Source organism: Cuculus canorus, chromosome 4 (assembly GCF_017976375.1).
Source record: "Cuculus canorus isolate bCucCan1 chromosome 4, bCucCan1.pri, whole genome shotgun sequence".
Lineage (NCBI taxonomy): Eukaryota > Metazoa > Chordata > Aves > Cuculiformes > Cuculidae > Cuculus > Cuculus canorus.
In genome coordinates this window covers 76,869,733-76,893,855 of record NC_071404.1, presented here as the reverse complement: position 1 = coordinate 76,893,855, position 24,123 = coordinate 76,869,733, and the positions used below count along the sequence as shown (strand labels likewise).

Genomic DNA, 24,123 nt, shown 5'->3' with positions numbered 1-24,123 from the left:
TTGTAGCCCTCGTCTGGAACCCTTTCAACAGTTTCATATCCTTATGTTGGAAGCTTCAGAACTGGACACCTACTCTCACTAAGTGTCTACTTTTGTGACAAATTAGGAATTCTTATGCCAGTTCTTTCTCTTTTTTCCCAAGCGGAAGAAACATCACCAGATTTAATTAGTCCAGCCCTTCCCTTTGATAAATACTGTTTGTCGTTGTTGCTTTCCTGTAGAGTCAGGTTGTACCGTCTGACTCATGTATAGGTGTCGGAGATGTCTGATAACTGCAGTACTGGGCTGCCAAATGTGACGATCTTCTACTGCAATGATCTTGATAACCGTGTCTACCTCAGCCCGCCCCTGTGGCGATGATTCTGAGCTGCTCTGACCTCATACATTGTGGAATCAATGCATCCCAACCTTCCTCTATTCCAGACAAGGTCAAAAAAAGCCTTGTGCAAAGAGTTGCACCTTCTAGGATGAGGAGATATCACAAATGTCAAGTGCTTGAAGTACAGAAGGCTGAAAAGTAAAAGACAAAATGGGGAAATAGAATTCCCTCCTGTTCAGTAACTGCCAGGGAACTGTCATGTTCTGGGGTCGCTCAAGACAGAAATCACTCCATTTTTAAACTTACTGCAACTGAGTTTAGGTCAGAATGTGTTCCCATTAGCAGCTAAGGTTGTGCTTGGGGCACTGCTTCATCTGGGGCCCTCACAAACCGAGGAGCTACCTTTTAATCATCAGATTATTTAAAGTGACCCAGATACAGAAAGCAAGGATTAGATAAATCAGTCCTCCCCCAAGCTGATCTTGTTATTTAAAAGCCCTCTGGTTTCCTTTCCTCTCTATCCTTCTCTAAGCTTATTGCAAACACATTAGCCAAGAAATATTTTTGTTTAAATTTGCCCCTGTTACTGTTCCCACTTTTCGTTTCAACATCTAAGAGACACTGTCATGACTGCTTGAGTTTTCTTGCCTGGACTGTTCATTGGATTGGAACAATCCTTGGGGAAGCACAAAACTTTCAGCCTCAATTTGTTCCCCAAAAATGAATGATGAGCGAGCTTGTTGAATATCCACATTCAGCATTAGCACAAAAGCAAGGGCAGGATTTGTGGGATTCTCAGAGGAGCGATCAGCTTGTGTCTCTCTCAGATGCCTTAGGATTTGCTTTACCAGGATTGATTGCTCTCCCCACAGTTTGTAAAGATAATCTTACCTTTGGAATGGAGCATATTTTGCAGAGTATTTGCTATTCCATTATGGCAAAAGGTTTTAATTCCACCAACTGGGCTTTCTGCTTCTGCATCCGTATATATTTAGAGCGCTGGATTTTTAGCTGCTGTTTATCCAGAGGAGTCATTTAGCTGCAGCTCATCACTGCTAATGTAATAAAGGATCAGGCCCATTATCTCCTCACTGGAGGGGGGGGGAAAAAACAGAAAAAAAAATGCCTTCTGGAGGATTAAATGGATTTTGAGAGATGTAAACAAAAGTAATACATTAAGAACAATGAAAGAACAGATATATTCATTCATCCTGCTTTGAACTAGCCCAGATTTCAGCTGGCTGTCTCTTACAGTGATTGTCAGCTAGTGATAAACAACCCTTATTCCTGATCTTGAAGTATTGATCTTAGGCAACCATGGAAGGGGAGCTGAGCGGGATGCCTGCATGCGCCTGCCTGAAGTGGTGCTTACAGATTGACACAAGATTATAGGATAACAGGGTGTGAACCTAAGATAATGATTGTTTATGTTGACGCATGCTTGTGGGACCTTCCCATTTCCCCAAAGAATTCACACAGTCAAAGGAAGAAGAGTCCTGAGGATGCCCAGTTTGTGGTGTCGCCTGCAGAAGCACCAGCGTGATTTGGAGATGTGGGACTGGTTGGCTTTCTCTGCAAAAAAGAGCACCTTTCAGTACCTGAGGGGGTTGTACAGGAGAAGCTGAGGAGGGACTTTTTAAAAGGGTATGGAGTGATAGGACAAAGGGGAGTGGCTTTACATTGGAAGGGGAAGATCTAGACTAGACATTAGGAAGAAATTCTTCACAGGGAAGGTGGTGAGGCCCTGGCCCAGGTTGCCCAGAGCAGCCGTGGCTGCCCCGTCCTTGGAGATGTTCAAGGCCAGGCTGGATGCGCGCTTGGGCAGCCTGATCCAGTGGGAGGTGTCCCTGCCCATGGCAGGGGGTGTGACTACATGATCTTTAAGGTCCCTTCCAACCAAAACCATTCCATGATTCCATGGAAAGCTGCTCTAAGGAGCAGGAGCTCTCAAAGAACACAGAAGGTACTGAGCCACTTTGATGTCTGTCTCTGGGGCCCCAACTGCAGACATAAAATAACTGAATGTGTCAGGATCACAACCAAAACCAAACTGAAAATATCAACAACGTATGCCTTAGTTTATTTTGTTAACTTACAGTCTCTGTTAAAATTCTATAAAGGGACCAACCAGGTTTAAAGATTTGAATTTGAACAAATAGTGAGGCTTTTTTTTTTTCTTTTGCTAAAAACTTGATACGTGGTCTCTAATATTTATACTTAAAATGCATAAATTGTAGGAGCCTGCAGTGAGCCAACATCCCAGCTGGAAAGGTGAGGGCTTGCCAGGCCGACACACAACATTTCACCCTGTTGTAATGACTCAACCTGCGATGATAAGAACCAGGGGCAGTGTTATCTGCATGTGTTTATGGGAGTGTAGATACAGCTGACTCACAAACAAATGCAGATGAACGGTTTAGGTATCATTTTGGTGCAGTATGATCTTCCTTCCAGCCCTCAACCATGTGCATAAAATAAATTGTTGGTTTCAGTGTTGGTTTTCCTTTGCCGTGTGTGGAGGGCAAACCTCGAATGCTGTTTTGGGTCACAGCCCAGAACTCAGATGCAAGACTCAGCCTGGGTTGAGCTTTTGAGCTCTGTCCCCTATCAAGGTTATATTTTCTTGTGTGTGACTAATCTATTCTCTTCCCATTCCTCTCCACCAGCTCAGTTTCTATAACAGGGTTCCTCTTTATAAAAGTGACATTTTCAAGGCACAGAACATCTTGATTCCTGCCCGACTGTGTTTCAAGCGCTGTTGTTGCTTTACTGTTCTTGCTGAGAAAATCGTGATATTTGAAGCTATGAAAATAGAATGTTTGTGTTCTTTGAATCTAGAGTCGGAGACTGGAAGTGACTTAAAGTAAAATGTGTTTCCCAAGAGAGCGGTTCTTGGAAGGGTGAGACATCAATTGTTGTGGTGCTACAGCTGCAGTTCTGTGTGCAATCTCCTGAATGGACTTAGCAAGTGCATCGCAAACCCGGACAACATCATTTACCCATAAGCTGTATAATTATAGCCATGGTGTAAATATAGAGTGGGAAATTCTATTTATATTACCAGGGAATTAGTGAGACAGCTGAAGGGGTGGCACTGGTTTCAGTGCAGGCTTCTGCGTCACTGCATTTTTTCAATTTATTTGTTACAAATTAGTTTTATGATCCATCATCTCAAACTCTTTCATTCTTTGGTTTGCTTAACTGTTTGGTCCAAGAAAGTAGAATCCCCAGCCTCCCTAAATCCAGTAGTTCTGGCCTTTTTCTTAAATGGTTTTCTGAGCTTTAATCTTTGCAGTCTAAGGGACTCTATGGCTTTGGCTGTGCGCAACGGATGTGAGGATGGTCACCTAAAACTAGCACTGTCAAAGGTCTGTACGGCAGGTCAGGATCCGATAGTTCTCCTGTGCCCTTACGGATATGCCACTTTACACCAAAGAATTCTATGCTTGTATCTAATCTGTGCATTGTCCTTTTTACTGGCACTTCCCAGCTTTGCTGTAAAAGGAAACGATACCCCAGGAAAATGAATATACACCAACATGCTGCTCATTTTGAAATGTAGAGGAAAGAGTCTGGACAGAAAACTGAAGTTGTTTTCATCAGTACAACAAATCTACAGTATTTAATTGAGCTGGTTGTTGAGGGATCCAAAGGATGTTCTTGCTGAGTCTCTCAAAATGTCGACATAGGACAAAACAAAAATTCCCACAGGGAAGTGCTGCCAGCATGAAACCGTGCAGAAGGGCAGGAGGACTAATGAACAGTGCTCAGCCTTCATCTCTCAAGGCTGAGCCGGCTGTGAAGCTGGAGCAAGGAAAAGGAAAGAATCTGGAGTCAGATGATGTTTCTCAAAGGCATTATCTAGTTTTAGCACTGGTGTTGCTTTAGGGGTGCTCCTTGCTAGGGTCCCAAGGAGGACATATGGATGAATATCAGACTGAGCTGTGCCGTGGTGTGTTTTACATGACAGAACTTCTTATGATAATGTATTGAAAGGCAAACTCAAGTAACATGCAGGAAGTATGTGTTGCACTCTGTGGTGTTGACCCAAATGCTTGGTAGGTGCTGCAGGCTCGATGGAGAAAAGAAGGGCAGGAGTTTTCCAGCAGTTTTTTTTGTTTTCAACTTGGGAAAGCTGGCTAAAATACGAGTTTAAATACAATTGTCTACTAAGAAAACCCCAATTAAATCTTAAATGCTTTTTTTACTGTCTGTAGAATTTTACAATTAAATAATTTTTAGAGTTCCGGGTCTGATAGTAAATACGTTGTTCCCGATCTTCTTTAGTCATCGATGTAATAAAGAGTGGTTTCCTTCTGACCACTTTCGCTTTCTCAATTCTGTGCTGCTTAAACTGTCAGTTGAACAGTGTGGGCACTTGGTTTGAGGATTCTCACTCTTTCTTTGGAGTAGCTGATGTTCCCCTGCGTGTATGGCAAAGCCAGATTCCCTAGCCACCTTGAATTGGGAATCTTAAAATCAAATGCTGTGAATTTCTCTTTAGCAGATCTTCACAAACTGGACAATTGTGTATTTGCTGGAATGCAAATACAAATGTAGTAGTCCAAATATTTCTGAGGCTTTTTTTCCTTGAAAAAGAACATGCATTAAATGATTGCTTTATGGAAAATGTATGTTAATGGAAAAGGAAGAGGAACTGAACAATTGGTAAAGTCACTGCTATATGAAACTTCCAAATTTTAATATAAGCTAACAAAAAAAAGATGCTTTTTAAAGTACGTACCTTGATCTATCCTTAATTCACCCTTTTAGGCAGAGAATCTCTTCTGCTAAGATAAAATCCTCTTAAGCAGAGTTTATTTTTAGACTGGCTGAAAATAATGCTGTGAACCCAGTACACAACAAAGTCCTGGAATTGGGATATTGTTGATTCTGTCAAGATGTGTATCCTTAATTTAGCTTGCAGGGTTACATTTATGTGTAACTCTTGTATTTCATTGATTAAAATTAATTGGACTGTTAGAGGATTTTTCACTGAATCACAGAATGGCTGAGGTTGGAAGGTGCTTCTGGAGATGATTTTGTCCAGCCTCCTGCTGGAGCAGGGTCACCCACAGGAGGCTGCCCAGGACCATGTCCACATGGGTTTTAAGTATCTCGAAGGATGGAGCCTCCACAACCTCTCTGGACAACCTGTGCCAGTGCTGTATCACCCTCACAGTGCAAAAGGATTTCCCGATGCTCCTGTGTTTTGGTTTGTGCCCATTCCCTCTGGTCTTCTTTCTTCGCTGCATGATGTTCTCTTACTGCAGAGAGGTTTGTGGGAGTGGTTATTTCTTCTCCTGTGGAGGTTACTGGAGGCTGAGATAAGGGAAACAGCTAGTGGAGGTAGAGTGATCTTTTTTAGCTGTTGAGATGCAAGTGTCACTGGTTTAGACTAAGGTCTGTGGAAAGATGGGGAAAACGGGGAGGTGAATTATATGTTGCTGACTAAAGACTGAAATCGGGAACTCGCTGTTCTTGTTGAAGCTGAGTAATATTCTGAAGGGTAGATAAAACCCTGAAGCAGTGACTGAACTTACAGGTCCCAGAAACAATCTTGATCTTACTGTGTAAAATGCTGTATTAACACATGACTGTAAATCAGATTTTGCCATCTGTGTGAGCTGTTCCAAGGTTATTATCTCACCCTTGTCTCATTCTTGCCTCTACCTTTGTGCCATTATCTGTTCCTTTTTGGGGCTGGCTTAAGTGCTAACAAGAGCAGAAAGAGGAGGAGGCACAGGGAGGAAGGGAGAGCAGTTTTGCAAAGGCTTCTTACGTTAAGTGCTGAATCCCATAACGGAAACCGGAGTGACCTAAAGGAAACCGAGCTTTTAAATGGTGTTTTGTGCACACAGTCCTCTCTGAGGAGTGTGACTGCAGCATTGTAGTAAAGGTTGCAGAAAATCTTAACTAATTTGGTTTTCATGTGTGACCTTGAGAAAATAATGTTTTCGTTTCCTTACTGAGGAGCAAAACTGGAAGGGGGAAAGGCTACCAAAATGCAGGAGGGTAGAGAGGCACAGGAGGCAAATAGTCTAGGTCAGACAATCTGGGGATTGTGTTGACCTTCTGACTGGTAATTACATTTTGAAGAGTGAGTAGGAATGAGCATTTGCTGTATGTAAACAATTGCATTAGATGTCAGCTGGCTCGTCTTCCCTCGTAATCTCAGTGATCTTCTAGTACAGTCTCAAACGGTTCCTTGAGGCCTCTAAAATAAAACAGACATCTTCATCAGAGCTTACGTTAGCTGTTTATAATCACGGGACATGTGTCTAACTCTCATGTGTTGTCATAAAAGGAGCAGACTGAGGGAAGAGATAATTCATCTCCGTTTTCTCTTTCCTCATCAATGTGAATATATGGTGTTTAGATGCTGTAGATAGACAAACACTGATCAGATATTGGAAGAGGTCCTTCTCATCATTTGGTACTGCACGCTAGGGGAATGGCTCCTTGAAAGCCTGTCGTAAAATATAGCTCAACCCTTCTATAGAACCGTTTGTGTGATTTTTTTTAAGTGCTCTAATAATCCCTCTGCGTCTCTGGGCTGTGTTCTTCATTAGGGCTTGGGCAACAGTTAATGACACAAATTCTGACTCATTGATAGACTTGCCAATTTGCATTATTGGCTTGAAGAATCGTTGAGAGCTACTCATTTTCTCAAATTAGCCAGTAAATCAGTGAATGGAGTAGAAAGAATGGAGGATGAAATATACTCTATTTGTTTAGCGTTAATTTCTCATTATAACTTTATATTCTAGCAGTAAACATCTTGTATACATTAGTAAAGAGAATGAAATTTGAGTACTCCCTGCTCGCTACAAATACTCTGATGAAATCATTGTTTGAAAATGGATATTGTATATCGTTGCAAAATTAATGTCTACTTTTCAGATGATGCACCAAATTTAAACATCCAGCCTTAACATGATTACACAGCTGCGTTTCAGAAAAAGCAGTGTGCAGTGCATTTCTCCTTTTCCACGTCACGTTTACATGCCAGAGTCAGTATTTTTTTACTTTAATTCTAGACTGTGTTTGTACAGTATGGGATCATAAGCTGAAGGAGAACTTATTGAAACAAAGATTCCCCACCTCTGGTCCAATAAAAGCTTTATGTCCCATTCCATGTGCTAAAACAAGGAGGGGAGAGGTCAGTCTCCTTCGCAATACATCCATGGAGAATCGATAACCAGATTGTCATGGATTCAGTAGAAGATGCTTTGGGGTAGTGAAACAGAACTCTAGGGAAAATGTTTTCTTCAGGTTGCAGAGATCTGGCATTTTGAGCTTTGAAATATCTCTAGAAGCAGAACAGAGAGCTGCAGTAGGAGGAGCAGCTGAGGGAGCTGGGATTGCTTAGCTTGGAAAAGAGGAGGCTGAGGAGTAACCTCATTGCTCTCTGCAGGTCCCTAAAAAGAGGTCATAGTGAGCTGAGTGCTGGTCTTTTCTCCCAGGTAACAAGTGATGGGATGAGAGGAAATGGCTTGAAGTTGTGCCAAGGGAGGTTTAGGTTGGAAAACATTTCTTTACTGAGAGAGTGTTGAAGTGCTGGCAGAGGCTGCCCAGGACAGCAGTGGAGTCCTCATCCCTGGAGGGGCTCAAAAAGCCACATGTGAATGTGGCACTTTGGGACAAAGCTTAGCAGGCACAGTGTGGTTGCGTTGACGGTTGGACTGGATGAGCTGAGGGGGCTTTTCCAACCTTAAGGATCCTGTGATTCAAAGTATAGACATACAGCTCTTTGGAAATAAAGATGAGAAACTGGGGAGGGGATTTTAGATTGACAAAAGTAAAGGAGACAAAGGGAAGGATGTGCTTTTTTTGTAGGCAGGACTGGCTGAGAGAGGCAGAAACTTGCTGTGAACGATACAGCCGGACATCACAGAAACTAAGCGGGATGGGAGGAGTTGTGGAAGCCCAGGGTGCCAGGGGACAAAGGAGAAGCCAGAACTTGAGCAGGGCTAACAGGTCGTCCCACTGGGCAGAGCTTGCCAAGGAGAATTGTAGAATACGAGCTTTCTGGCCAAGTGTTGAGGTCTGGAATGCTGCAATTAAAAGCTCTAAAACCAGTTCTGTGCTGAGAAAGCAGACTTCACCCTGCCAGTGAGTAAAATCAGGGGAAGAAATCCAGAGGAAGCTTTTTGGGTGTGCCTGGAATGGGTAGTTTTGCTTACAGACCTTGGAGTGCTGCTACAATTTCCATAACAGGCCAGATTTTGAGAAAATATATACAGGAGCTTTAAACTATAAATAAAACTTGAAGCAAAAAAACGGCTATGATCTTGTGCGCAAGAATTTCCTTACCCTGCTGCTGTAGTTTCAGATGTGAATATAGAATGTGAAGAGAATGTCCTTGGTATCATAGGCGCACATGGAAAAACATTTAGTTCTTCTTGGTACTAAATGGTCATGAAGTCACATATGTATTGTTTATGGTCTCCTAATCCAGGATTTAGTGTCCTGATCCTGTTCCAGGACCAGGGACTTGAGTTGATTAAAAAAAATAAGATTCTTCAAAGCTTTTAAGCAAATTGATTTACTCTGGCTTGAAAATACTCATATTCCCCAAATTCATGTTGATGTGAGTTGATGTGATCCTTTTATTCATCCATGTACTGTCCAGTGCTAGAAGGCTTTTACAAATGGTATGCATTACCATTTAAAAACTACCAAATGAGACTGAAATAGTAAAATACTGGTGAGGTGGGTGGAAAACTATTAGTTATCCCTTAAAAGCTGCCATTTTGTGTCTTTCTGGAGTGGGACGGAAAGGGAAACGGTGAGCCAGCTCAGTTACCTGCAGTTTTCTCTGCTATTCTGCACGAGTGCAGTCGAAAAGGAGCCAATCTGTTCTTAATTCCCACTGCCAGCTCAGTCCCTGGGCCTGGCAATCCCCTCTGCACCTTCCTAATTATGGCATTCCTTCATTTTATGCCATGATGAGATCTGTGAGGATTGTGTGGAGCAGCCAGGAGACCAGCGCGTGCCACGATCTACTGGCCTCCAGGTGGCATGTTCACTTAGTTGGAGCTTCCAGTTTGCTGCCTGGTTTGAACAGTGATTTGGGACGAGTGAAGCTTCCCGACAAAAGGCCACGCAGATGGTTAGGAGGCTTTTCTTGTTGTCTAACCTGAATTTTCTCTGCAGCAGCCTTAGCAAACTGTTGCTTTTCTATTTGTTCTAGTCATCCTGGATGTGCAGAACACACCTTTGCCCCCCTCTTAAAAGACTCTTATATTATTTCCCAACAGTTTTCCCTTTCCAGACAGAACACTACCAATTACTAGTCTTTTCTCAAGAAAATTAGCTTCCCCAGGGAGATGTATAATATTTTTATGGCAGCACAGTGATTGTCTCTGTTACGGCAGACTGAGCTCGTTGACCAGAGCACTGTGACCTTCAGATCCTTTTCTGCAGAATTATTCTCTAACTTGTCATTCTGTTTGCGTAATTTGTTTTTCCTGCAGTAGTGGACAAACTTGTCTTTGTCCTTACTGAAGTGCATTTCCAACTCTTTTCGCAAGGGTAACAGGAACTTTTCAGATTATGATCCGGTTGCATGAGGTACTTGCAGACCATCTTTGTACGTGCTGTCGTAATGTGATAAGACCTCACCTGGAGCCCTGCAGTCAGTTCTGGAGTCCTCAGCACAGGAAGGACATAGATCTGTTAAAGCCAGCCCAGAGGAGGCCACCAAGATGATCTGAGGGTTGGAGCACCTCCCCTATGAGGATAGGCTGAGAGAGTTGGGGATGTTCAGCCTGGAGAAGAGGAGGCTCCAATGAGATCTTAGAGCAGCTTAGAGCAGAGAAGCAGTGGCTGCCCCATCCCTGGAGGTGTTCAAGGCCAGGTTGGATGGGACTTGGAGCCCCTGATCCAGTGGGAGGTGTCCCTGCCCGTGGCAGGGGGTGGAACTGAGTGGGCTTTAAGGTCCCTTCCAACCCAAACCATTCTATGATTCAATTATTCTATTCCATCCTCCAAGTGGATGGATTCCATTCTCATTACTGAAAATATTGGAGAATACCTGCTGAAGACAGACCCCTGCACAAAGCCACTCACTCGGCTTGCATCCCATTGTTCTCTGGGTGGGTGCCATTGTTTAATTATACTTCCAAGATTGTTGATGGAAGTGCTGGATTATTATGCAAAGCAGTATTAAAAGCCACGCTACAACATATATGACACAAATAATGTGATGTACACAACATAAAGGTCACTTGTTGCCTCAGCGGTCTCCTACGTCTGTAAATGCAGAGGGGGATTGTGAGGCCATCAGTTCTACAATCAGCTGTATTATCTGGTGACTCAAAACCAAAATTTCATTTCATTAGGGAATTACTGCAATGTTTCCACAGTGAGTTTGCTAGAAAGAGTAATATTGGCCTTTCTGAAACAAAGTCCTTAGTCTCACAGTATTTGCATTAATTCTGACCACTCGTGTGAGTGCATAAGGTTGTCATCCATTGTGGCAACGTGCAAGATAAAAAACCACAAATATAGCATTTTCGAGGTCTGGTTTACAGTTTGTGTTCTGGCTAAAGGTGCCATCCCCAGACGGAAGGATCTTGCAGGAGTGTGGGTGATGATGGCCTCTTAGACTACCTGGTAATTTATGGAATATTGGAAATTTTCTAAGGCCCTTTAATCAGTCTTTAAAAACACTTAGAAGAAAACTAACCACCGGGCAGTCAGCTCACTTCCATGCCTTTCTTTCGGAAAGATTTTGTAGCCAATTAGTTAAAATTGATTGCGTTAAGGTATTTTAATGGGAAGAAAGGACATGTGTTTCTAACTAATTTGTCTGTAGTTTGATTGACTTAGCGGAATGTTTTTTAAATGACTGTGTTATCCAGAGCAGATTCTTTTGAAGACTCGAGGGCATTTTAATGAGCGTTGATGATCAAATGATAGATGATCTTACTGTACGGTCAGAAATGCAGTTGGTACTTTGCAAGGTTGAGTTCCTTAATGTTTGGTGATTTGCAATGTTTTATGCATTACCAAATTCTATGCAGTATGTTAAGCCTTTGCCATCTCTGCTCAGCGTGTCACGAGGCACGGACTGTGTGGTCTCCAGGGGACAATGGCTGCGGTTAAGCTAATGTAATAAATGCAGGAAGCGCTTGCTGCCCTGTCAGCTTTCATAAAACTTTACAGACAGCCTTACAGTCCCTGGGCATTATCAGCAAGGAATAGCTGTATTAATAATTAGTGTGGCCATTGCTTCCGTAAGATCTGTGTCAAAAGAAAGACTGTGAAAACATGTAGAGGTTTGTGGGTTTAAATGATATTAAACATTACATATTAAGGGAAAAAAATACAAAGTTGTTGTGTTTACATACTTAAAACATCTCAGTTAAAAATCACAAATGCATTTTTGGCTGTGTTTACTTATTTGGGGTTCATTAGTGTGGATTTATTCCATGTCCTCATAACTGTATTTTCTTGTGTTCTTCCTAGAATGGCTTTACTCCTTTATATATGGCAGCTCAAGAGAACCACATCGAAGTGGTGAAATATCTCCTGGAGAATGGAGCCAACCAAAGCACAGCTACTGAGGTGAGCCCTGTTGTTCTTTTTTTACACACACGGTCTTATTTTCCTTTGCCTTTATATTCGAGCTGCTTAAAGTCAGAAGATTTTTCGAAGAGTGTTTTTGAGAACTTCCACACTTTCATTTTGTTGAGTTGTAGTTCTGGATCTTAACCTTTTTTCCTACACACAGAGAAGACACAGGTGAACTGTTCTGTTCTGCAAGTGGTGAGAGATCAAGGAATGAAACCCAGCCTGATTTATTTGATGGCAAAATTCCCACTGACTTCAGTGAGCTCAGGATTTTCACCTTCAGTTTGTGCCCGTGTCTCCTATGAGCTTCCTGGAGAGTTTTCTGAAGAGCGAATGAGGCTTTGAAGCGAGGCCTCTAGGGATGGAGAAAGTACAGGAAGCCAAGGTGGCATTGTCAGGGGAATAGAGTGAGCAGCAGATCGATCACAGACTAAGTGGAGAGGTACAACATTTCATTTGAGCAGATTTAGGTCTCTGACAAAGCCCTTGAAACCTCGAACATCTGGGAATGCTGTCACCTGAGCAACAGGGCTATCTTTGTGCTGCTTTTTAATTTGCACTGTACGATCTGGGCAAAAATAGGTGAATCGAATTGTCACTGCATGGATCTCCCATACTTGACTGTATAAGGAGTCTCCTGGGGAAGGCGGTTCGGGGGCTTGCTCCAGCTTCTTCCTCAGCCAGATGAAAACTATGTCAACATAATATGGATATCAAAATCAAAACTAAGAGGACTGTGCCCAGAAGAGTGTATATATGTAGAGTAAAATGGCATAAAACCAATTAGTATCAACCATTAGTTGTTGACAACTTCCTTTTAGATTGAGTCTCAACATTTTAGATGAGTTCAGAATATTTTCTGCAGAGAGAGGAAGAGTGAGAAGCAGGCGAGCGCGTGCACAGAAGTGGTGAGTGAAGTGGGCTCTCTGTGGTGCCGGGCTCACAGAACCATGCAGATGGAAAGGGACCTCAGGAGGTCAGTGGCTCCAACCTCCTGCTCCTGTTCCGCTGAGGGAGAAGCGATGGCAGCAGCACCTTCTGGACCAGCTGAGTTACTCTGATCGTGAGGCTGGTCTGCAGCTTGGTGTAATCTGGGAACTTTGTAAATTGGAAAGCAAATGACTAACAAGGATCACATCAATGAGCTCAGCAGGCAATGTGCTGTTTTCCCCTTGGGTGCTTTATTTCTACCACTGATCTAGATAGGCAGAAGGGTGCTATTAATTGCAAGGTTCTGGATTTAACTGTAGTGCTGTAAACCTGCAGGGCAGGCGCCAAAGAGAGACGAGACTCCATCTCAAGAGGGACTGAATCATCCAAACTTCCTTCTGCAAATGAGGCATTTGAGAGCAATGGGGGAGTGCTCCTAGGTCAGGAGGACTGTGCTCATTCTGTTCCCCATTCTGTTCCCTCCTCTTCTTCTCTTTCTGCTATGTGTTCTTTTATTCCAAGCCAAGGGTGGAGTGAACAGGCTGTGTGCTGCAGGCTCTGTGTTGGCTTCTTGTTTGGCTCTGGATCTGGATTTGCCCTGTGAAGCAGTAATTGGAAAGTTCCTCTCCTGTCAGAGCTTTTCCCCAGTCTGTACAGAAACTTCCCTGTTCTGGATTGTCTTCACAAACAGAAGAATTTGAATTGATGGTGCGTTTATGCTCGTTCCCCTTTCTTTTAAACCGAACTGCTGGAGTTAACAGCTGCTTCACTATCCCTTCTTTCAGTGGGTACTGTACCATTTGATGACAGCTCCTGAAATAATCCCCTTGTGGCCTTCATGTGTGGCGATCACGTTACATGTCAGCTTTCTGAGATATGAAATCCTGTGTGATTGCCAGGCAACGTGGCAGAAACACACTCCTTGTGACGAGTCGAATGGAACTGTGGCTCTCCAGGAGCCCAGCCCAGCTACCGCCCCAGTCACCTGCTTGCAGCCTTTCTCCCAGTAACTCTTACTGGCTATGATCATCAAGGGTGCTGGAAATTCATTCATTAATTTGCAGAAACTGTAGGGCCAAGGTAGTTTCAATTAACGCGGCTTCTGCGTGAGTGCAGCCACCCAGGCATCGCTGGGACTGAGGGCGCAGCCTCATCTTTTTTAATAAAACGCAGAGGAGAGAAAACATTCAAATGTCCCCACTCTGAACCCAAGTCTGGCTCTGTCTTCCGCCATCCGAAAGGGCAATTCTCACCTTTGTAGCTTGGATGGTGAAGGCTGTCTGCCTCCTTGTTGCTTAACTAGGTAGGTTGTGGTTTCAGGTCTTGCTGAGGTGATGGTTTCAGTGATTCAAGTGTTACTGATCCACTGCCTGCCTTCAGACGTGCCCAGAGTTAAATTGTGAATAGAATGAAGGCATGGCATGTGGAGTAAGGTGGGATGGCAGCCTGAACTGAGGATGCCACCAAAACATGGAGAAGGACCTCCTGTTTGGTGTCAAAAATGTCTGTCCTGTAGGGAGGCGGGGGAATGAAATGCCTTCTTCAAGCTCCCTCAGCTGTGACTTCCAGAGGCAACAGGAGAGGAAATTCAAAAAGAATTGTGTCCTTTTAGAGAGCGATGGAAGATATAGTGGTGCAAATCAAACACATGATCTTGTTTTTGAAGCTTTGAACCTTGCACTGCCTTTGGATATGTTTCCTTTCCTCTAACACCTATATATGTGTAAATACAAAATGAGAGTAAAGATGAGCTCGGTTTCGCAGGGCCTCTAATCCAGGATTTGTTCTCATGTTCCCAGAGGCGAAAGGCAAATGCATTAAGCCGTTTCAACACCTAATGTAGCCCCAATCTCAGAATTATCTTCGCAGTTCAGCTGTTTCGTCAGCTGTTCACCCTTTTTTAATTCACTATACAGAATTTAATCTCTATTACAGAAAGAAACCATAGTAGTATCGCTGTTACAGTGCACTTACCCCCAGTTCTGTGAAAAAGGGAGTGAGTGTTATTAGATTACTAAGGGGAAAAATTGCTTTGGCAATTCTTCAGATGTTTCTTTCAGCATGTGTGAGATCTCATTCCTTCCTATCTTGTCTATTACTTCATCATCTTTCCATATTCCTATTCCAAATGAATTCTGCCCTGTTCCTACGCCTTTTACAATAAATCTAAATAAGTATTCACACTTTCTGTCCATGATCAACTCTGTAGTTGTTCCTTCCTACCTTGACAGAAAAGACCTTAAAAGAGGGAAGATTTAGATGAGAGATTAGGAAGAAATTTATTTCCTGTGAGGGTGGGGAGACCCTGTCCCAGGTTGCCCGGAGAAGTGAGGTGAAAAGTAATTAAGAGATACTGTAGAACAATCCTTTGCTTTTACTTATCTTAAAGACTACTTTGAAGTGGAAAAAGTGTGCTTCTGACATATTTGAAGTCCTATCTAGGTGAAAATGTGATGCCTCTGATGTCATTTCACTGGAGATGTTGGAGCATAGCTAGGAAAGAGCTGGGAATGTGCTTTATCAAATGCCCGTGTGTGAACAGTGTGGTGCATCCTTCAGTTGACAGAGCATGTCTTGCTTTCTTCTCTACCAGGACGGTTTCACTCCTCTAGCTGTTGCGCTGCAACAAGGACACAACCAGGCAGTGGCCATCCTGCTGGAAAATGACACCAAGGGGAAAGTGAGATTGCCAGCTCTGCATATCGCCGCTAGGAAAGACGACACCAAGTCGGCAGCGCTCTTGCTGCAGAACGACCACAATGCTGATGTGCAGTCCAAGGTAACCTGGCGCGGCCGGAGAGGTAACAGGTTGTCACGCGGCCGAGTGCTGAGGGGCAACAAACTCTACTGCCTTCATCTTAATGGTTAATTTCTTCTGTGGGGAAAGACAAGTGGCTCGACCAGTATCACTAGTAATGTACCTACTTTGGCGGTGTTTAGCTACACAGTAATTACAAGCTACACATTTTTTTTGCTTTTTAGCTATAGCTCCCAATTCTTTGGTAACCAGCTTCCATTATTTGTAAACCAGTAGAGACTGGAACGGAAGCAGAATCACCGCTTCCCTACTAAACAGGATACTGGTTTATTGCCTGTGGGAAAATAAGTTGTCTTTAAAGTTAATGCATGCTTGAATGGCTTTTTCCCCCATAATTAACAGCGTAACTCATTTCAAAAAGCAACATATTTCTTCATTTTGCGGCCAGTCTTTAATATTTTTCCTCTTTTTCCCAACCCATGCTGCATCAGATGATGGTGAATAGGACGACTGAGGTACCGAGATCAACAATTTTTCACTACTCTTTCTGTTAACTATAATTATTTTCTCTGCTCTGTGCCAATATTTCTTGATTATTTCACACTAAAAGTGAAGATTTCACTCTTTTTTTTTAATACATAGAAATCTGTGACTCAGCCAACCTATTTTATTCATTCTTTGTCTTAGAATTTCTTTTTATTTGTGTCACTACTGAAGTAAACTTTGAGAATTCACGTGAGTTCAAAGAAGTCTGAAGCAAGTAATGGAGCTAAGAGGATAAAGATGCTTTTCTAGCTCAGTTTTGTTAAATATGAAAATGCACTTCCTTGGCATAACTAAATTAAGGTGTCTGCCTCAGCCAGAATAATGGTAAAATTCATTTTCCTTCTTTTACAATCAGAAATATAATCAAATCCTCCATGGTAAAACCTTGTTCAGACCACCTGGTTATTCTACCCATTGTTCTCATTATGATCTTTCCATTAAGGTTTGGAAAAGTTGTTATGTGAACGCCTGCTTTTAAATAATGGAGTTTCTCTGTTAGAGGAGGGAATGAATTTTGAATGCCCGCACTCGTGCGGAAGTGCTTCACACATTGCCATGAGGGAGCTGACAATGGAAATTGAAAGGGCGACAGCTTCTCGCTGGCATCTGCCCATGGGCACATTCCCCTGTGGCAAACGGGAAGGGGGTTCTTCCCCTCCACTGCCTGCTGCGTTACTTCTCCAGACCTCACGCTGGTCACCAGCCAAAGGATGTGTCCAGCAGAAGGCAGTTGTTAACGCAGTAGGCGTAACGCAGGATTGTGTTTGTGTGCCCCATATCCTCAGCAGACTTTTCCCTGGCAGTTTATCACAACGAGAAAGAGTAATAATGAATTTAAAGACATTTAATGAGTGTTTGACTGTGCTTTGACCGGGATCACCGGCGGGCTGACAGGGAAGTAAATGAAGCCAGGGTGAAATAGTGGGCTAATTGCTGTATCTTTTGGGAATAGAGTTGATTTCAGAGTGTAACATCTCCCTGCATTTCTTTGTTCCATGAGTCGTTTACAGTGATGATTTGTATGCTGGAAGAAAGGAAACCCAGTTGAAAATGCAGTGTAGTCTAGAAGCCAAAAATATTTCTTTCTTTCCATAACTGACTTTAAAATCTGATGAGATCAGTGTGGAGCTCTTCAGAGAAACCTCAAAAGCAAGGTCCTTTCTGCTTGAATTACTTATGAGACTGAAAGCTTGCGCTGTGTCCCAGTTTCTGAAAAATTAATCTTTCTAATGTTGTTGTCAAGCAATTCTGTATCTTGTAGCTGGAGCAGGTTTCTCCTTCTAGTGTTCAAGAGGCAATAAGTGAATTGTGCTTTCTCTGACGTATAAGTGGCAGAGTTTTCTTTAGATCCTTTGAGATCCAAATTGTATAGAAGTATAAATAATTATAATATATAATTAATCTACTGTGTGCCACGAAGCAGCTTCTCATCTACACCACATTCTTCGGTTACATGTGGAATAACCAGTGCTTTTTTAAAACAAAGGAAGGAAATATGTTGTCAATGTTTCTGTTTCTAAGAGCAGTAAAGTAAGAGTCCAACAACTTTTGTGATCATTTATCCAAAACCAGTAAACAGATGCAGCCCAAAGGACCCATGTTGCTTCCAAATTGTAATAAGAAAACATCCTTTATTTTCTTTCGGAATGACTAATATATTAATTTTTTTTTATGGTGAAAACTGCTCTTCTTATTGGCCACTGGTTCAGAGCACTGAACTGGAGAATGAGAAATTGAAGGACTTTTGATAACCTCTCATATGAAAACCATGCTCTTTGCCTGAAGGGCTGTGCTGTATTTTAGGTGAACTAGGTAGAATCCAAACAATGCATTTGTTTGACAGCAGCTTTTAAAATCAGTTAAGTTGATTATCTTGTATCAAAAGATTTCCATAACGAGGGCTGTGTTTCCCTTTGTAGAGTGGCTTTACACCTCTGCACATAGCTGCGCACTATGGAAATGTCAACGTGGCCACACTGCTGCTGAACCGAGGAGCTGCCGTCGACTTCACAGCAAGGGTACGGAGGGATTTCATTCTCTACTGCACTCTAACAGCCTGCAAAAGCAGGAGTGGTCCTTCATGTAGTTGTTAGTCAAGAGTAAGTGAGGAGTGACATAATGCTGAAATTCTGTTGTGTTCGAAGATTCTTTCTTTGCAGTAATTTTAAAGGTTGTCTTCCTGAAGTGCACCGGAGTCCTTGCGAGTTGAGCAGTGACCAGTATTCGCAGCTGAAGGAAGCAGGCTCCTTTTAGTAGCTCCCAAAAACTGATATTCTAATAGCGTGTCAGCTCAGTTCATCTTTTCTGTCAGCTAGAGAGGCTCCAGAAATCTGTGTAGGGTTTGTTGGCTTTTTCAGTGTTCACTCTACTACTTTAATTTGATATTTTCACATAGAAACATATTTTTTTAAAAGCACAGCAAGGTGTATTGCCATGATAGAAATGCAATGAAAGTACTAATTAATCATGACTACTCTTTTATGACAAACAGCTGCAGAGCTACCTGTTATGTAGTGTCTTTGCTGTTGTATGTTATCCTGTTTGGATCATGGCATCTGCTGCCATGAAGGCCTCTGGTAATCTGCACCTCAACAAAGCCACTGGATCATGAGTTTCAGTTTCCCGTTTAATTTTGACACACACTTTTGGATTCTGCCATTCAGACTGACTTCCTCCTGTTGTCCGTCTGGAATAGCTGCTTTCATTAGCTCGTTTCTCACCCAAAGCATCTGCAAAGACTTTGAGCCCAAACAGGACCTATTCCTTTACACTGAGAATGTTCCTTTGTGAGAGAATCGTGCATTTGTGTACTCTGTGTATGTCGCAAGGATTTAAATGCATCACTGTTCTGTGAATATTGACTCAGTGGGACTTGGATATATGTTTGTTTATTTGTCTGACTCCAGGACTGTGATGTTTGCTGCTTTGGCAGATGCACTGCTTTGTTTATTAACCCCTCCAGACAATGAATAAAGGTTCTTGCGTAGAGAGGAATTACTAACTCTAGCATTTATGGTGTGTGCCCCGATACTCAAGTACATTTTTGTTTATTCTCTACAATGTGATGGTCTCATCTTTTTGTGATCTCAAACCAAATTCACCACCATTGTAGCCCTTCAAATCCATCCTGCTCATTGTTTGTTCTTTTCATGGTGTAGAATGGAATCACCCCACTGCATGTGGCTTCCAAAAGGGGAAACACAAACATGGTGAAGCTCTTGTTGGATCGCGGAGGGCAGATCGATGCCAAAACCAGGGTGAGTCTTTCTATTCCCTGAATATGATGTTGTCCCTTCTTGGGCAAAGATGGGGATTTTGTGTTTTGTTTTAGTTTCTTTTTTTTGAACTGGGAACTCCAAGATCCATAACTAGGAATTCAGCTTCAGTGATTGTCTGGTTTTCGGTTCTTCAAATGAGACATTCAATGAAAAAAGAGCTCAGTTTTCAGATTATTTGTTTTATTTAGCCTGTTCTCTCTGGTATCAGACCAAAGAATGGCAGGGATTGGTGATGGCAGGAGACAGAAGTACCATTTTCTTTAGTCTGCTGTATAATCTACCTACATCATACAAGAAAATGATGTTTTTGAGGAAATAAGCCTGTTAGTTGGTCTGGCTCCATGTGAGACAGGAACACGCATGCTGCCCGGCTCTGTGCTACTCACGGTATACCTCATGAGGACTGCTGCAGTGGGCTGGCGGTCACTTCGAATCGGAGTCAATACTGGGAACATGTCACCTACTCTGTGCCAGCAGCACTCCCCTCTTCCCCAGCCTGCCCACAGAGAACCGGGTGCCTCTCACTGGCCTCCTCCTCCTCCCAGCTGGCCTGTTGAAATGCCTCGCCAGCACTGTGCTCTTAATTTACAGGCGATTTTGCAGTCATTCAGGACAAAAGAAGAGCCCATCATTTATATGAGCAGAGTTAATTATTTCAAATGGGATTTTTGAGTCACCTATGAATATGTGGTCATTTATCTGAGCTGAACTGCACCGGACTTGGTTCTTAAAAGCTGCTGGGTTTTAAGCACTTAGCTGCAAAATTATATCTCCAGGTAATAGAGGATGTTTTGGAACACAGAGTTTAGAGCTGGATCTAAGAGATTTTGTTTAATAAGGTGGAAAGGGAGAGGAAAGTGAGGATGTTGCATTCAAGTACCCCATGGTCAATTCAACCTCTGCAGTTACTTTGCTATTAATTACATCAACCATTTGTTGCTTCATAAGCCAGGAAGACAATGGTAATTATTGTGTAACGCTGTGTGATTACGATTTGATTATTTATGAAATGTTATCTCTCTTGCTTTTTTTTTTCTAACTACTGATGGTGGAAAATGCATCCTCTTGGGAAGGTGGGCAATAAATCACCCCAGACGAATTTTCCATAATCAGTGCCTAAAATCTCATGGTAAAAAGGCATGAAATGGTAATAATAAACTGCAGTCAGGAAATTCCAGGGCAGTCAGAGGGAAAAGGTCCCTTTGGCCTGTGGAATGACGGTGTTGAATTCACCTATTTCCTGTTCAGTGTTTAGGTACATGTTTTAGACAAGCTGGCACAGATCATTGCAAAAGATGTCTTGGGTTTTAAGAGGTTAAGGTGCACTCTCTTCCCTGCTCACCCGCAAAGGCTTCTGTGCAGTTGTGAATGAAGCTGAAAGAGCAGGAATTTGCCCAGTGTAGGTGAAAGATGCTAATTTTAGAGTCCTCTCATTGTCTTAGCTCCCTGCCCTTTGTCAGCTGCTACATTATCCCAAAAACTGTCAGCACAAAGAAGAGCCATAAAGGTATCCTAAGGTGCACACATCCCAGTTTGCACAGGCTCAGCAGCTTCCTCTCCTTTCATCTCCTCCCTTCTCCCCACTCAGAGGCACACGGTAATGGTTGACTGCGCGCACTCCACAGTGGGGAGGATTCCAGAGCTTTGCTGTCGGCGTCTCTGTGGCGTGACCTTGTCTTCATGCCAGCTGTTTATATCGTCTCGGTGTCTTTTTCTTTTCCCTTTTGCTTTGTCCGCATGCCTTGTGTGCTTTGCTATGGCCGTGAGCACGTAGGGTATGGAAGAGGTAGGTTGCGTATCGCATGCCGTGCGTGCCTGTGTTTTGTACCTAAAGGACAGACTCCGCCTCTCCACCTCGGTACTAACCTGCTTGCCTTCCCATATTCGCCTTCCCATTCCTTCTGAGGAACACCTGCATTCTTCCAGTAGGTTGAATTCACTGGAAAATAGTGGAATTTAATGTACTGGGCTATTTCATTGCCGGATGCTCGGGCTGTTATTCTTGGTCTCCATTCCGCATCAATATAAGCTCTGTGGTTAAAAAAGCACTCATTGCTTTCATCCAGTTTATTTTTAACTTGCTTTATTACCTGACATCTGATCATGCATAAATTAAGATGCAAACCCCCCCTTATTTTAACAGATTCTAGATAAGCCTCAGTGATTTTCCAGAGTTAATTGGTGAAATCTTTTTATCTTTGAAAATCTTCCACTGGAATGATCCGCCAGGAGCCCCTGGCTTGTCTGAAAATGTATCTATATGTTCTTCAAAGGGACTAAGTTATGCATGCATCCTGCTGTTAACATTGCATGTCAGAGGAAAGCCCTGCTTACTGCAGGAATTACTTGTTTTTATTTTCTATGCATTTCATAGTGTATTTGCTGAAGTTTTATGGCATCTCACTAGAGATAAAGGTGTAGAATTGCTGGTGAATCTGCTTGCTGCATTCATATTAGTTTTAAACTAATATTTTCCTTAAATATTTTTGGCCAGCTTTACCATTTTTCTCAAAAGAACTACTAAATGAATTTTTAAAACGTGTAATTTCATTTCTTTTTCATATTATATCTAAAGCAACAAGTGTAAACTCCACTCCCGTTGATATAAATAGGATGCTTTTATTAGTTCTTTCTCTTATGGCTATGTTTCTGCTACTTCTATTTACATACAAGTTTTGTTCACTAAGTAATTAGCAGGTAAAATGTCTTATGCTAAAAGATGTCATGTTTAAAATCTTAGTCAGATCTATACGCTCTACAAATTCACTAAATAAGAACTTAAATGACCTCTGTTTGTTTAGAATTTCCAATTTTAGCTGACGCTGTGCCCTGTGCAGCTCAGGGGAGCGGAGCAGGGAAGCTGGGTTGCAGGTGGCCACTAGAAATCGGCGTGCAGAAACCGGTTGCCTAAAAGATGCTGGAAAGTTGAGTTTATGATTAAATCATGTGCTCAAGAGGAACGTGGCAATTGCCAATTCTCACCTTGAGAGAAGGAAAGCATTTACAGCCTTCCGGAAACGTACTAAGGATTATTAGGGGGGGAATTATTTTAAGCATGTAAACATAGAGCAGGTTCAGCATGGCTGAAATGTATTTATTTCTATTAAAACCAGTATCTGTGATCAAATGGAATAGTAACAATAAAGATATGTGGGATATTGAAATGTTCCTGGCTGTTAAAGAGGGTTGGGAGTATTCTTTAGGAATGCAGTTTTGGCAATATCCCTGTTTTTATCTCCTCTTTCTATAAATTGTATAACAAAAAAAAAGGAACAAGAATGTGAGGCTTTTTGATTTTTAGAGTCCAGTGTTATTGATGGGCCTTTGTCCACTTGCTGGTATTTCCATTTTTGTGGGATGACGCAAGGACCCTTGGGAGGGGGACGACAACACGTTCACCCATCTCAGGTGCTGAAGTTGCACCTTTTGTGTTCTTTCTGGTGAATCTCGCCAACATCAAAATGACATTTTTCTTGTTCTGTGACTTCTCTTTAGACTCCTCTTTCAGGCTCTTGTCCACGATATTTACAGTTGAGAATCCCTGGAATGAAACAGAGCATTTAGTGTTGGGATGGAAAGCTTATTGCATGGGGAAATAGATGTGCTGTGTGCCTGGAGCGTGGCAGCTGGAGAGAGGAACGGACGTGGCAACAGTGGGCAGAAAGTCTGGAGTGCTGTTTGGGTTGGAGAGGCTCCACGGGAAGGAAAGGAGGATCAGCTGGGAATGAAAGGCATAGATCAGTCCCAGAGATGTGTGATACCAGCGGGAAAAGGAAGGAAGCTGTGGGGGTTATAGCTCGGATTTTGGTTGGATTGAGTTGGGTGTTTTTGTGGTGAATGTGCTTCTGCCACCCCTTAACATTGATTCTGGGAACCTATTGAGATTTATTTTTAATATTATCTTCCTTTGCATCTATACATCCCAGAAAAACAGAGACAGCTCAGCTATTTCCACACGGTAGCAGGTGTCCTACCATAAAGCCATTGCACAGGATCCTGTCTTGGCACTGTGCGATGTTTACCGTGGTGTTTTCCTGCAGTGTTGCTGCTGGGACATTTTCTCCTGGTCTTCAGACATGCACAGAGCACTAATAATTCATTGGCAGTTTTTACCATTCCTGAAGCAATGCCGGATTATAAATATCTAATTACAATGCAGATATTTGCTATAAAAAATTCAGTGGATTTGTGTGTTTACGAGGGACTGGGAAGGGATGCTGCAAAGATTATCTGAGTGAGCAATAATGACTGTTATTTAGAATTATTTAAGTTAATATCTTACTACCCAAGCAGAGGCGTGGTGTATATTTGCTCTATTTTTAAAGCCTGTGCTTTGAGTGGCAGACTTGGAGGAATGCTTCGGAGCGTGGTTAATTATGCCAAAGCTCTGAGAGCTTTGAGCAAGAGGGAGATTCGCCTTGTTCATTTTTAAGTAGGTGAGGTTTAGCAGTAAGGAAAAATGAACAAATGAAAAGGCCTTTATTTGTTGAGAAAATGCAGAGAGTTCTGTGTGTCTAACATATGGAACACTAAAAATTCATTTCACCCTCATGAAAATGAGAATCTGCAGCTGTGGTTTGGAAGAATTCTTTGATATTTTGGCATTTGGTGTTCAGTCTTTGTTCAAATGAGCACTGAATGTGCACTTCTGTCACGATGCTGCCCCATCATTTCCCGTGAAGGATCTCTTGTAAAGACAGATTCTTTTTACC

At 42.5% G+C, this 24,123-nt stretch overlaps 1 protein-coding gene across 11 annotated transcripts in view; it reads left to right on the top strand.

The window, feature by feature from the left end:
* Positions 1 to 24,123, top strand: part of ANK2 (ankyrin 2) — a 204,382-nt gene that overhangs the window by 85,888 nt on the left and 94,371 nt on the right. For 8 of the 11 annotated variants that reach the window (XM_054066109.1, XM_054066110.1, XM_054066112.1 and 5 more), the window contains exons 5-9: positions 11,795 to 11,893; positions 15,423 to 15,608; positions 16,079 to 16,102; positions 18,053 to 18,151; positions 19,292 to 19,390. In XM_054066109.1, coding sequence (XP_053922084.1) covers positions 11,795 to 11,893; positions 15,423 to 15,608; positions 16,079 to 16,102; positions 18,053 to 18,151; positions 19,292 to 19,390 — 507 coding nt within the window. The remainder of the gene's footprint in view (positions 1 to 11,794; positions 11,894 to 15,422; positions 15,609 to 16,078; positions 16,103 to 18,052; positions 18,152 to 19,291; positions 19,391 to 24,123) is intronic. The other 3 variants (XM_054066119.1, XM_054066117.1, XM_054066115.1) reach the window with 1 other exon arrangement.